Source organism: Calidris pugnax, unplaced genomic scaffold, assembly GCF_001431845.1.
Source record: "Calidris pugnax isolate Ruff unplaced genomic scaffold, ASM143184v1 scaffold133, whole genome shotgun sequence".
NCBI lineage: Eukaryota > Metazoa > Chordata > Aves > Charadriiformes > Scolopacidae > Calidris > Calidris pugnax.
In genome coordinates this window covers 994074-1004939 of record NW_015090977.1, presented here as the reverse complement: position 1 = coordinate 1004939, position 10866 = coordinate 994074, and the positions used below count along the sequence as shown (strand labels likewise).

Below are 10866 nucleotides of genomic sequence, written 5' to 3'. Positions count from 1 at the left end.
ATCTGGGGGGGTGTGGGGGGGGGTGGGGCGGAGATGCGGTGCCGTTACGCGAGCGGAAGGCGGGAGCGGCTGGGGCGGGCGGGGGGAGGCCCGCGATCGGGGAGGCGGCCACCTCAGCCCGGTCGCCGCGGTTCCTCGGAGGTCGCCGCGGTTCCTCGGAGGTCGCCGGGGTTCCTCGGAGGTCGCCGTGGTCTTGGTAGGTGGTCTCGGTGCCGGGCTTGCGGGGAAAAGCTGCCCCCCTCGCCCCTGCCCTTCCGTCCCCTGCGGGTCTCCGGGTCTCCGCTGCTGTTGGGCCGGTCTTTGCGCCCGGTGCTTCTTTTAAGGCTTTTTTTAAATAACAAATTGCTTAAGATTTCGGGAAGTTACGGTAGAATTAGGACCGAAGGGTAGCGGCTGTCAGCTCTCCGGCCGGGGGGGTGGGATGGCAGCTGGTGGCTTGAGAGGTGCCCAAGGTCTGCGGGTCTCTTCTCCCAGGCAATTAGTGATCAAACAAGAGGGAATGGCTTCAGGCTACAACAGGGTTGGTTTAAACTGAACATTAGACAAGAGTTTTTCACGGAAAGAGTAGTCAGGCATTGGAATAGGCTGCCCAGGGAGGTGGTTGAGTCACTCTCCTTGGGTGAGTTTAGGAGCCGTTTAGCTGTGTTGGGGGATATGGTGTAGGGGAGAACTTTGTAGAGTAGGGTAGATGTTTGGACTTGATGGTCCCAAAGGTCTTTTCCAACCTAAACGATTCCATGATCCTATGAACAGTCACCTTCCATCTGGAAGGAGGGAGGCCCCGCAGTGAGCTGGGTCCTGCTGCTCTCTCCCTGCAGTGCTGAGCAGCCATGGAGAAGATGCAGCAGGTCGTTGGGCGGGCGAGAGCCGCCTTCAACTCGGGCCGTTGCCGCTCACTGGAGTTCCGGCTGCAGCAGCTGAAGGCCCTGGAGCGGATGGTGCAGGAGAAGGAGAAGGAGATCCTGGCAGCCCTCAAGGCGGATCTGCACAAGGTCTGGGTTGGGGGGTTTTTCCTATGAGCCATGCATGGACGGTGGTCAACCCCGAAGGGACAGTGGGAAGGCCAAGGGCTGCCTTTTCCCCTGCCAGGTGGCTTGAGCTGATGCCTCCCTTGGTCCCGCCTCTCACTGTAGCTTGCCAAGGTTTGCTGCCACCGTTCCTAAGAAGGAGCTAGTTTGAGTCAGGGCAGCAAAAGCAGGTCCTGCCTATCAGGTTTTGGCTTCTGCTGCACACTGAGCCCTATGCATCCAGGCTTGGCCATCTTTTCTCAGGGATCCTTTGGGGCATCACCACCAGTAACTGCCCTGGCAGACACTTTAAGGCAGCAGAATTTACCTTGCTTCCCTGGATGATTTGCCATCCCCTCCCCAAGCTCTCTCTCATTCCAGAGTGAGCACAGTGCATTCAGCCAGGAGATCATGGGCGTGCTGGGGGAGCTAGCCCTGACCATGGACAAGCTGCCATCCTGGGCAGCCCCACGGCCTGTGAAGAAGAACCTACTGACGATGCGGGACGAGGCCTACATCTACCCCGAGCCGCTGGGGGTGGTGCTGATCATCGGGGCCTGGAACTACCCCTTTGTCCTGGTCATGCAGCCTTTGATTGGGGCCATCGCAGCAGGTGGGGACCCACCACAGCCCCTGTCCTTCCTGGGGCCTTGGGCGGATGCTGCAGGAGGCAGGAGAGGAGCGAAGGTGTCAGTGTCCATGCAGCATTTGTGTTGTAGGCAATGCCGTGGTGGTGAAGCCATCAGAGATCAGCGAGAACATGGCTCAGCTGATGGCTGATCTCCTCCCCCAGTACCTTGACCAGGTGAGTGTGGCCCCATGCCTGGCGTAATTGTCTCGAGGAGATATCTGTCTTGCTTTTGAGTGGTACCTGAAATTAGAGTCAGATCAGTTGTCCACTCTCTCCAAAGGAGCTTAAGCAGGATATATAGAAATGGTTGAATTGCTCTTAGAGTGCAGAGACACTTTGACAGCCCTCAGGAGAGCCTGGCAGTTATATGTGCTCTTGGTCTTAGTATGTGAGAGTAGGTCCACAGCCTGACTCAGTCCTGGCCTCAACTTCCATTTCCTTTAGTTCATGTGGCACAGTACGGCAGGTGAAACTTCATTTCAGGGGAAGGAGCAGAACTTGTCTCTGTAACTGCCATCCTTTGTCCAGATCCTAACATAGCTCATAAGTGAGTCTGCCCATGCAGAGCTGTTGCCTTGATAGATTTGCTTTCAACCAAAGTGATTGTAAGGCTCTTGTTTGCCCTGCAGGAGCTGTACCCCGTGGTCACTGGAGGAGTACCCGAGACAACAGAGCTGCTGACCCAGAGGTTTGATCACATCCTCTACACCGGCAACTCCGCAGTGGGCAAAATCGTGATGGCAGCAGCTGCCAAGCACCTGACGCCCGTCACCCTGGAGCTGGGTGGGAAGAGCCCCTGCTACATCGACAAGGACTGTGACCTGGCCATCGCCTGCAGGTCAGGCTGTGGCAAGCTCTCAGTTGGCCATTGTCCCTGGACTGTGGGGTCACTCAGGCATGATTGACTGGGTGGTGGGGTCTGGAAGGGATTGACTGTGGAGAAACCATCTCCCTTTCTCCTGCAGGAGGATAACATGGGGGAAGTACATGAACTGTGGGCAAACCTGCATCGCCCCAGACTACATCCTCTGTGACCCGTCCATCCAGAGCAAAGTGGTGGAGAACATCAAGGCAACTCTGCAGGTGAGTGTGGAGTTCCTCGTGCTGTGGGAGTTGTCCCCGTTGCAGCCCAGGTCTGAGTTCTGTGGCAGCAGCCCTGGAGCTGTGGCTGTTGTGAAGGTGTGTTGAGGGCTTTGGCTGTGCTGTGCTCTTTGGCAGGAATTCTATGGGGAAGACGTGAAGTCATCTCCAGATTACGAAAGGATCATCAACAAGCGTCACTTCAAGAGGATCATGGGCCTGCTGGAAGGGCAGAATATCGCTTACGGAGGACAGACTGATGAGGCCTCCTGCTTCATAGGTGCTTCTGGCAACTGTTGGGGAGGGGAGGTGGTGGTGGTGTGTGCCTTTTGGGGGCTGTGCTTGTGTCTGTGGCTCCCTTGGTGTGTGTTGAATGCAAGCGGTGCCCAGGATGAGGTCCTGTGATGGACCATGTCTTCTGTGCTGCTCACGCTGTCTCTTGCCCTCCTGTTTGCCTCAGCACCGACTATCCTCACCGACGTTTCTCCGGAGTCAAAGGTGATGGAGGAGGAAATCTTTGGGCCAGTGCTCCCCATTCTGCCCGTGAAGAACGTGGATGAAGCCATTGAGTTCATCAACCGTCGTGAGAAGCCCCTTGCCCTCTATGTCTTCTCAAACAACAAGAAGGTGGGTCTGGGCTGTACTCTCCTGCAGAGGGGACTGTTTGCAGTTTGATGCTGAATGTGGCCAGTCCCAGGCACGTGTCCCCACAGGGTCTGTGTTGGTTCCTCTTTGCTTTTGAATCGCAGTGTTTGTCTCTCAGGGGACCACGAGTGTCCCCAGAGCTGCTGTATCCTCGCAGTCTCCTGCTTTGCATTTGCATGACTTTGTGAAATAGAAGGATAAAGGGCTGAATTTCCTCTGCAGTGCCTTGAAGTCTTTCATGATTAATTTAGTTACTTTTAATTTATTAGGAGGCAAGCTCCCAGATTTCCAACTTTCACATCCTTCCTCTCAACTTTTCCACTTTCTCCAAGTTAATGCTGCATGGAGAGGGCTCATTGGAGTTACCAGCCAGAGGAAATTATACGACGGCCTGTTGGCTCGTAGCTCCCCTCGCCATCTGTCTCAGTTACATGGTCTGGTCTCTTCTGGGCCTTTATAATGTTCTGTTTGTTTTTTTTTTTTTTTTTTGTCAGTTAATCAAAAGAGTAATCTCTCAGACCTCCAGTGGGGGTGTTACTGGAAATGATGTCATCATGCATTTCTTGCTCTCAACCTTGCCCTTTGGTGGTGTGGGTAAGTTACTGGAGCTCCGTAAGTGTTGTGACTCGATGCACGGTGTGACCCAGGGAACAACAGCAGTTGTTCTATGTCCAGTTGCCCCTGTGCCTCTTACAGCCAAAGGGTCTCTGTACAACAGATCTCAGTAACAAATTTGGGGAGTACATTAGGAAAGGGGGAAGACTGAAGCATTTAGTGCAGACTGACATGAAAGTTGAAGTAAAAACATCAGCTGTGATCAGAAGTAATTGCAGGAGAAAGGGTAGGACTGCAGTTTGTAGAGACTTGGAACAGGTTATGGAACAGCCTACAGGAGCTTTGCAGAAGAGGGTTTGGGTGTTAGAGTGCTCACAAGCTGACTGAACCCGCAGTGTTCTGCTGCAGTGAACAGCACGTGCTCTCCTGGAATCGGACAATGGAGGTGGATCCTCCAGGGTTCCTCAGGAAACCCTTCACACAGCACATACAGAGACACAATGAAGTATGTAGTGAAAATGGGATGGGGAAGAAGAGGGTTGGAGTTCAGAGGGACATCTTAGAGACAGAGAAGTGCTGCAGAGAGGAAGGAACAATTGTCTTCTCTGAAGGAGGAGAAGCTGTGCTTTTAAACTGCAGTTTGTCCTGCTGGTGGCCTCCAGCAGCCAGAGGATTGACTGGCTCAGCCTGTGGTGTGACCTGTGTGGGTTGTGTCCCTCAGGTAACAGCGGGATGGGCGCCTACCACGGCAAGCACAGCTTTGAGACCTTCTCCCACCGCCGCGCCTGCTTGATCAAGGACCTGAAGATGGAGAGTATGCACAAACTCCGGTACCCACCTGGCAGCCAGAAGAAGTTGGATTGGGCCAAGTTCTTCATCCTGAAGCGGTCTAGGAAGGGCCGTGTGTGACTGGCCATCTTGGCCCTGCTGGGGATTGTGGCAGCTGTGGTGATAAAGGTGAGCTTTGGCTCTTTGCCTTCTACATGAGTGCACGTGCAATTCCTCTCATCTTCTGCAAGTTCCTTCTTTGCAACTGCAGTCCTTTCTTAGAGCCTGGGCTATTTTTTTCTGTCTTGAGACTTACAAGAGAAATTTTCAAGATGTGCTTCTCGCTCTTGCAAGTGCTATCTAGAATAGAAATGTCCTCAGAGGAGTTTCCTAAGCTGCTCTGTTATTTGTTGCTGTGCCTTGGTGGGTGACACCCATGAGAAGCTCCCTCCAGAGGCAGAGATCGGTACTTTTTGGACAGGTCTCTAGAGAGATTTTGATTCATGGGCTTCCTTCAGCAGCAGTTGTGAGCTGCTCCACAGCTTTGTCCAGCTGGCTGCAGTTTTGCACCTCAGGGCCCTGGGGAAGGGAATCTGTGTCCTAATGCCAAGGGCTAGAGCGAGCTCTTGTTCCTCGGCCAGTTGCAGTTGAACCTGTAGTTCAATTATTTCCATTTCCTCCCCTCATTCCGGCTGGGTAGTGTGGAAGGGTGGGATGTCCTCCCGTCTCTGCAGGAGGCAGAAGCCTGCTGGTGCTGGCTGAAGGGGGTGAAATATTTGTGGATTGTTATGAGCCAGAATCATCCACAGCTGGTCAGGAGGTGCAGGCTGACTCCATTTTTTGGGGACTCTGGGTTTCATCGTGTGCCTGTAAGAATTATTTGGCAGTTAGAAAATGACTAAGGTGATACCTGCACCGCCTGTGTTTTGCTGATAAGGGTATGTTGTGTTCATATCCTCCCCTCATTCCGGCTGGGTAGTGTGGAAGGGTGGGATGTCCTCCCGTCTCTGCAGGAGGCAGAAGCCTGCTGGTGCTGGCTGAAGGGGGTGAAATATTTGTGGATTGTTATGAGCCAGAATCATCCACAGCTGGTCAGGAGGTGCAGGCTGACTCCATTTTTTGGGGACTCTGGGTTTCATCGTGTGCCTGTAAGAATTATTTGGCAGTTAGAAAATGACTAAGGTGATACCTGCACCGCCTGTGTTTTGCTGATAAGGGTATGTTGTGTTCATACAAAAGAAGTTTCAGGCCTGTTTAGAGAAGAGGGAATCGCAGAGTACCCTGTGGTGGGTCTGCCCAGGTGGGTGCCCAAGCCCTGCGCAGCCACTCACTCACTCCCCGCAGTGGGAAGAGGAAGAAAATCAGGAGGGTGAAAGAAAAAACTTGTAGGTTGAGATAAAGTTGGATTGGTAAAGTGAAATTTGGGCATGCAAGGTAGCAAATTAAGGAATGAATTCACTACTTCCCCTCGGCAGGCAGATGTTCAGCCATCCCCAGGAAGGCAGGGCTCCATCACATGTAGCAGTGACTTGGGAAGACAGATGCCGTAACTCCCAATGTCTCCTCACCTTCCTCTTCTTTCCTCCCAGGTTTTATCCCTGAGGACAACGTCATATGGTCTGGAATATCCCTGTGGTTAGCTGGGGTCACCTCTCCCAGCCGTGTCCCCTCCCTGCTTCTTGCCCCCAGCCTACGCGCTGGCGGGGCAGTGACAAACAGAGACCTTGACGCCGTGCGAGCGCTGTTTGGCACAACTAAACCCCAGTGTGTCACCGACACTGTTCTGCTCACAAATCCAAAGCACTGCACCATCCTGCTATGAAGAAACTTAGCACCTGTGATTAAAATTAACTCCATTCCCAGCCAAAACCAGTACAAACCCGTTCCTGGTCCGACTCCTCCGAGAGAAAACAATTACTGAAAAGAGTGTGTACTCCTTTGCGTTTTTGCTTCTTGGGTCTGCTATAATCTTGCACTGGGAGATCATATGGGGCTTGTTCTAGCTTGGGAAGAGGATGCTGGAGAAATTTAATGTGAAAGGGCCTTAGAAATATTAATGTTTAAACAAGGTAAATTTGAATTTAATAATACTTTTTAATTACTCACTCTAGAGTAGAAAATTATATTTACTGTGCAATAGATGGGATTTCTTCATGTCTGGTGAAAATCCTTGTGCCTAAACCTTTTTAATGATATATTTTGCAAGTACTAAATAAACACTGAGAATTTCAATAATAAACTGAGCGTGGTAAGTCCCTGCAGTCTCCTGGGGAATCCTGCCCGTTCTCTCCCAGCCAAAACCAGTACAAACCCGTTCCTGGTCCGACTCCTCCGAGAGAAAACAATTACTGAAAAGAGTGTGTACTCCTTTGCGTTTTTGCTTCTTGGGTCTGCTATAATCTTGCACTGGGAGATCATATGGGGCTTGTTCTAGCTTGGGAAGAGGATGCTGGAGAAATTTAATGTGAAAGGACCTTAGAAATATTAATGTTTAAACAAGGTAAATTTGAATTTAATAATACTTTTTAATTACTCACTCTAGAGTAGAAAATTATATTTACTGTGCAATAGATGGGATTTCTTCATGTCTGGTGAAAATCCTTGTGCCTAAACCTTTTTAATGATATATTTTGCAAGTACTAAATAAACACTGAGAATTTCAATAATAAACTGAGCGTGGTAAGTCCCTGCAGTCTCCTGGGGAATCCTGCCCGTTCTCTGCTGTGTCAGGGGAAGGGCTTGTGCCAGCTTGCACTTGCTGCGGGAGACTGGTGGAGAGAGAAGCTGCTCTGAAGGTAACTTCCTTTTTTTTTCTTCTTTTTATTATTTAATGAGTCATCTGCTTTCTTGGTGAGGATCGGGGCTGCACCACACAGCTGTGGTGGCAGCAGGGAAGGGCAGATTTCAACAGTTGCAAGGGAACCTTGGTGCCTCCACTGGCTAAACAGGAACTGCAGGCAGATCCTGGCAGCCATCAAGGTGGATCTGCACAAGGTCTGGCTTGGGGGGTTTCTCCTGTGAGCCATGCATGGATGGCAGTCAACCCAGAAGTGGGAAGGCCAAGGACTGTTTTTGCCCTGCTGATGGCTTTTCCTAATGTCCTCCATGGTCCTGGATGACTTTGCCCTGCCTCCCCAGGCTGCCATGGTGGGTGTGGGAGGTGGAAGCCTTTGCCATGCCCTCCCCAAGCTCTCTGTCATTGCAGAGTGGGCCCAATGCCTATGGCCACAAGATCCTTGGCGTGCTGGGGGAGCTGGCCCTGACCATGGACAAGCTGCCATCCTGGGCAGCCCCGCGGCCTGTGAAGAAGAACCTACTGACGATGCGGGACGAGGCCTACATCTACCCCGAGCCACACAGCTCCTCCTTTCTGCAGATGAGAGAAGTAAGAGCTCAGTAACCTCTCTCCTAAGGTCTTTAAGTCATCTGGAGCCCGGTCTAACTAAGTCTTGGCACTGCTGCTTGGGACAAACACCTTTTCAATAGGCTTTTGTATGTGGCAGGCTCCCCCCTCCTCTTGAGCTGAAAGCAAACTAAATGCCAGTGGTGCTGTTGAGTCTTGTTGCAGTCTTTGTGCCAATCACTTTCATTGTCTCTTTGTGTCCCTTGCACATTTTCCATGGCCCCAGCTATGTCTACAATGCAGCCCACAGACCAGGGCTCTGTGCTATGCAGTATCTTGTTCTTGCAAATGTGAGATCGGCCACAGCTTTCAGAACAAGTGATGCCATAAATGAACTGAGCTGCATTTCTTCTTGTAGGTTTTTCAAAACCTCTCCCTGTTGTTAATCTTCTGTACCCGCTTTTCTGATTGAGTGCTGTTTGGGCTTCTGTATCTGCCCATCTGTATCTTGTGCCGCTGGCTGGATTGTGTGACTTTTCTAACACTTAGAGCTCAAGACTAAGCAGACCTGGCTAAAAACGTGTAGGTTCTGTGAGCGTGGTGTGTGAGCTAAAGAAACATTTATTAATCAGCTGTTCTATTTGGTGGACTCTTGAAACCAAACACTGCACAGCTTATCTTCTAAACCAAAGTCCTCCTTCCGCAGGCTCTGTGGGATGGATGCTTTTGTGAGCAGGGCAAAGAACAGCGGGGCAGGGGCCTGGCCCACTGGTGCCTCACTATGGACTGCAAGGGGCTGCGGGGAACGGGGGGCAGAGGGGAGTCTCAAGCTCAGCTTCTCGATAAAGCGTTTCTTGCTGCTCTAAGTCTGGCCCTGGAGATTAGAGCAGCTCTAGCACTGCTTGCCTCCCAGTTCCTCTGGAGTTCAGTTACTTTCCCCATAAATAGTTCCCTTCATTGTTTCTTAGTGACTGAATAAAAATAGAAAATCCTGTCAGCTCCTGGGCGTGGGGAGCGTGCCGCAGACCATGCGTTTCACCGGGCGCCGGTGGGGGTATTCTTCCATCTCACTCCAGATCCCACGTTTCCCTGAAATCCACGTGTCTCGCCCAGCCACTCCAGGGAGACTCAAGTGATATTTTGCGATGCTTGAAACGCCTTCAGCCTTGTCTCCTGTCCATAATTGGCTAAAAGATGTCCCTGACGAGGACCGAAAGGGACCGTTTCCCAGGATGCAGCACACTGCTGCTGTCTCATTTCTGCAAATACCCAGGAATCTTAAGACCAGGTTTCTGCGAAAGCCTGGCCCAGTACCAGCCAGCTGGCCACTGGGATGAACTGGGACGTTTGCCTCCCGCGTGTGACGCCAAGCACAAGCAGCACCCTTGGGCGAAAGGGTGAGAATTCTACAGGCTCTGGAGAATGGCAGCTCTGGAAAATGCAGGTGAGTAACATTTCCCTGCTTCTGCAGACATCCCTCGGTGGGCGCTGCCTGCGGAGGATGCACTGCAGCACCGTTCCCCCAGGCACAATGCAGTGCTCCACCCTGACAGCTCAAAGATTTTTACTCTTGATTGCCGTAGCATTAACTCCTTATCTGATTTCCTTGGACCTTCAGACAGTGGGGTGCCTGCATGGAGCTCCAGCCTGCCGGAGTGATGCGAACAGGATCAAGGACAGTGTGTTTGCATCAAGTGATGCTCCTGCCAGGAAAATCCCCACTTCTCCTTGAATGCAAACAGGGTTCTTTTCCCCATACAGCAGTGCAAGGGCTCTGTCAAGCCCAGCCTGTTTTTCTCTCACAGGTTGCCACCTGCCCACAAGTATTGGCAGCTCCTCTAGCCGTTCTTTTGCACGGCAGACTGTTCACTGCCGAGATTTGTGCAATAACTTGTGAAATGTTCACGTTGGCTCAGCCGCAGCCCGGGAGTTGTCACCAAAGCCAACAGAGTTCAGAAGAGCGCAACCTCCCAAAGCCATGCTGGTCTGGGGAAATGTCATAAAAGGGGGGGGGAAGTGTGCTCCTTATCTCCTGGGCACGAGCACTTGGCTGCCGGCCCTGTGTATGACAGAGGTGTGTGATGGGCAGGGCTTTAGATGGGCATCCTTTAGGCTGAGGAGCATTAGCAATACACGTACGGCTGTTGTAAGGTCACAAACAGGAGTGATTTTCAAATAATCCCCTTTGCATTTCTTAGAACAAGTTGGGGCAGGCCTATTTTTAACAGGAATGAGCCCAGCCTTGTCTCAGCTCCTTTCCCTGCTTTTTTTGGCTTCTTTCCCACACCAGGGCTCTATCAAGGTTAATTCCACTGTCCTGGCCCGGCTCTTCCCAGCGCTTGCGTTGCCTCCTACGAAACACCACCTGCGTTTTTGGCACTTGCTGCCCAGTTTTCCCAGTCTCTCGTCTCTCAGAGGCTGCCGGTCGGGCACCGCCGTCCCCTTTTTGCCGGCCAAAAGACGAGGCGTCCGGTGAGTTCGTGCCAGGGTTAAAACCGAGGGGCCGAGCTCCCGGTGGCATTTGCCCTCCTCCGATAAGGAGCCCCGAGCCGGGACTTTGTTCCCCCCTCCCTCCCCGAGCTGTCACCCGCCGCGGCTCTCTGCCACCGTTTCACAACCCGACCGGGCTCCGCCAGACCCAGGGCAGCTCCCGGGGGGAACCCACGGCGGGACCGGCAGCCCCTTCCAGCCGGCGGCGGGGGAGGAGGAGAAGGCGCCATTCCCGACGGCGGGAATCACGGTACCGGCCGCGCTCCCCCCCCCCCCTCGCCTTCTTCGCCCCGCTCTGCTCTTTCTCTCTTTCCTCTCCCTCCTCTTCCCGAGCCCCCCGGTCCCCG

The 10866-nt window shown here is 52.5% G+C and overlaps 3 protein-coding genes across 4 annotated transcripts in view; all 3 read left to right on the top strand.

Moving 5' to 3' along the window:
• The first annotated feature begins 83 nt into the window (after positions 1-83).
• Positions 84-6925, top strand: LOC106894544 (fatty aldehyde dehydrogenase-like). Its single transcript, XM_014953255.1, has 11 exons — positions 84-196; positions 819-992; positions 1389-1620; positions 1727-1812; positions 2268-2476; positions 2604-2721; positions 2857-2998; positions 3179-3345; positions 3858-3957; positions 4640-4875; positions 6276-6925. Exons 2-10 carry the CDS (start codon positions 831-833, stop codon positions 4825-4827), a joined length of 1404 nt encoding a protein of 467 aa, XP_014808741.1. The 5' UTR covers positions 84-196; positions 819-830; the 3' UTR covers positions 4828-4875; positions 6276-6925.
• Positions 6926-9149: 2224 nt separating this feature from the next.
• LOC106894546 (fatty aldehyde dehydrogenase-like) overlaps positions 9150-10866 on the top strand; it is an 18534-nt gene continuing 16817 nt past the window's right edge. The window contains exon 1 of the mRNA XM_014953258.1: positions 9150-9473. The gene's annotated coding sequence lies outside the window, so the exon portion shown is untranslated. The remainder of the gene's footprint in view (positions 9474-10866) is intronic.
• The window catches only part of LOC106894543 (fatty aldehyde dehydrogenase-like), a 9017-nt gene continuing 8665 nt past the window's right edge, over positions 10515-10866 (top strand). For both annotated transcript variants that reach the window (XR_001413281.1, XM_014953254.1), the window contains exon 1: positions 10515-10769. The gene's annotated coding sequence lies outside the window, so the exon portion shown is untranslated. The remainder of the gene's footprint in view (positions 10770-10866) is intronic.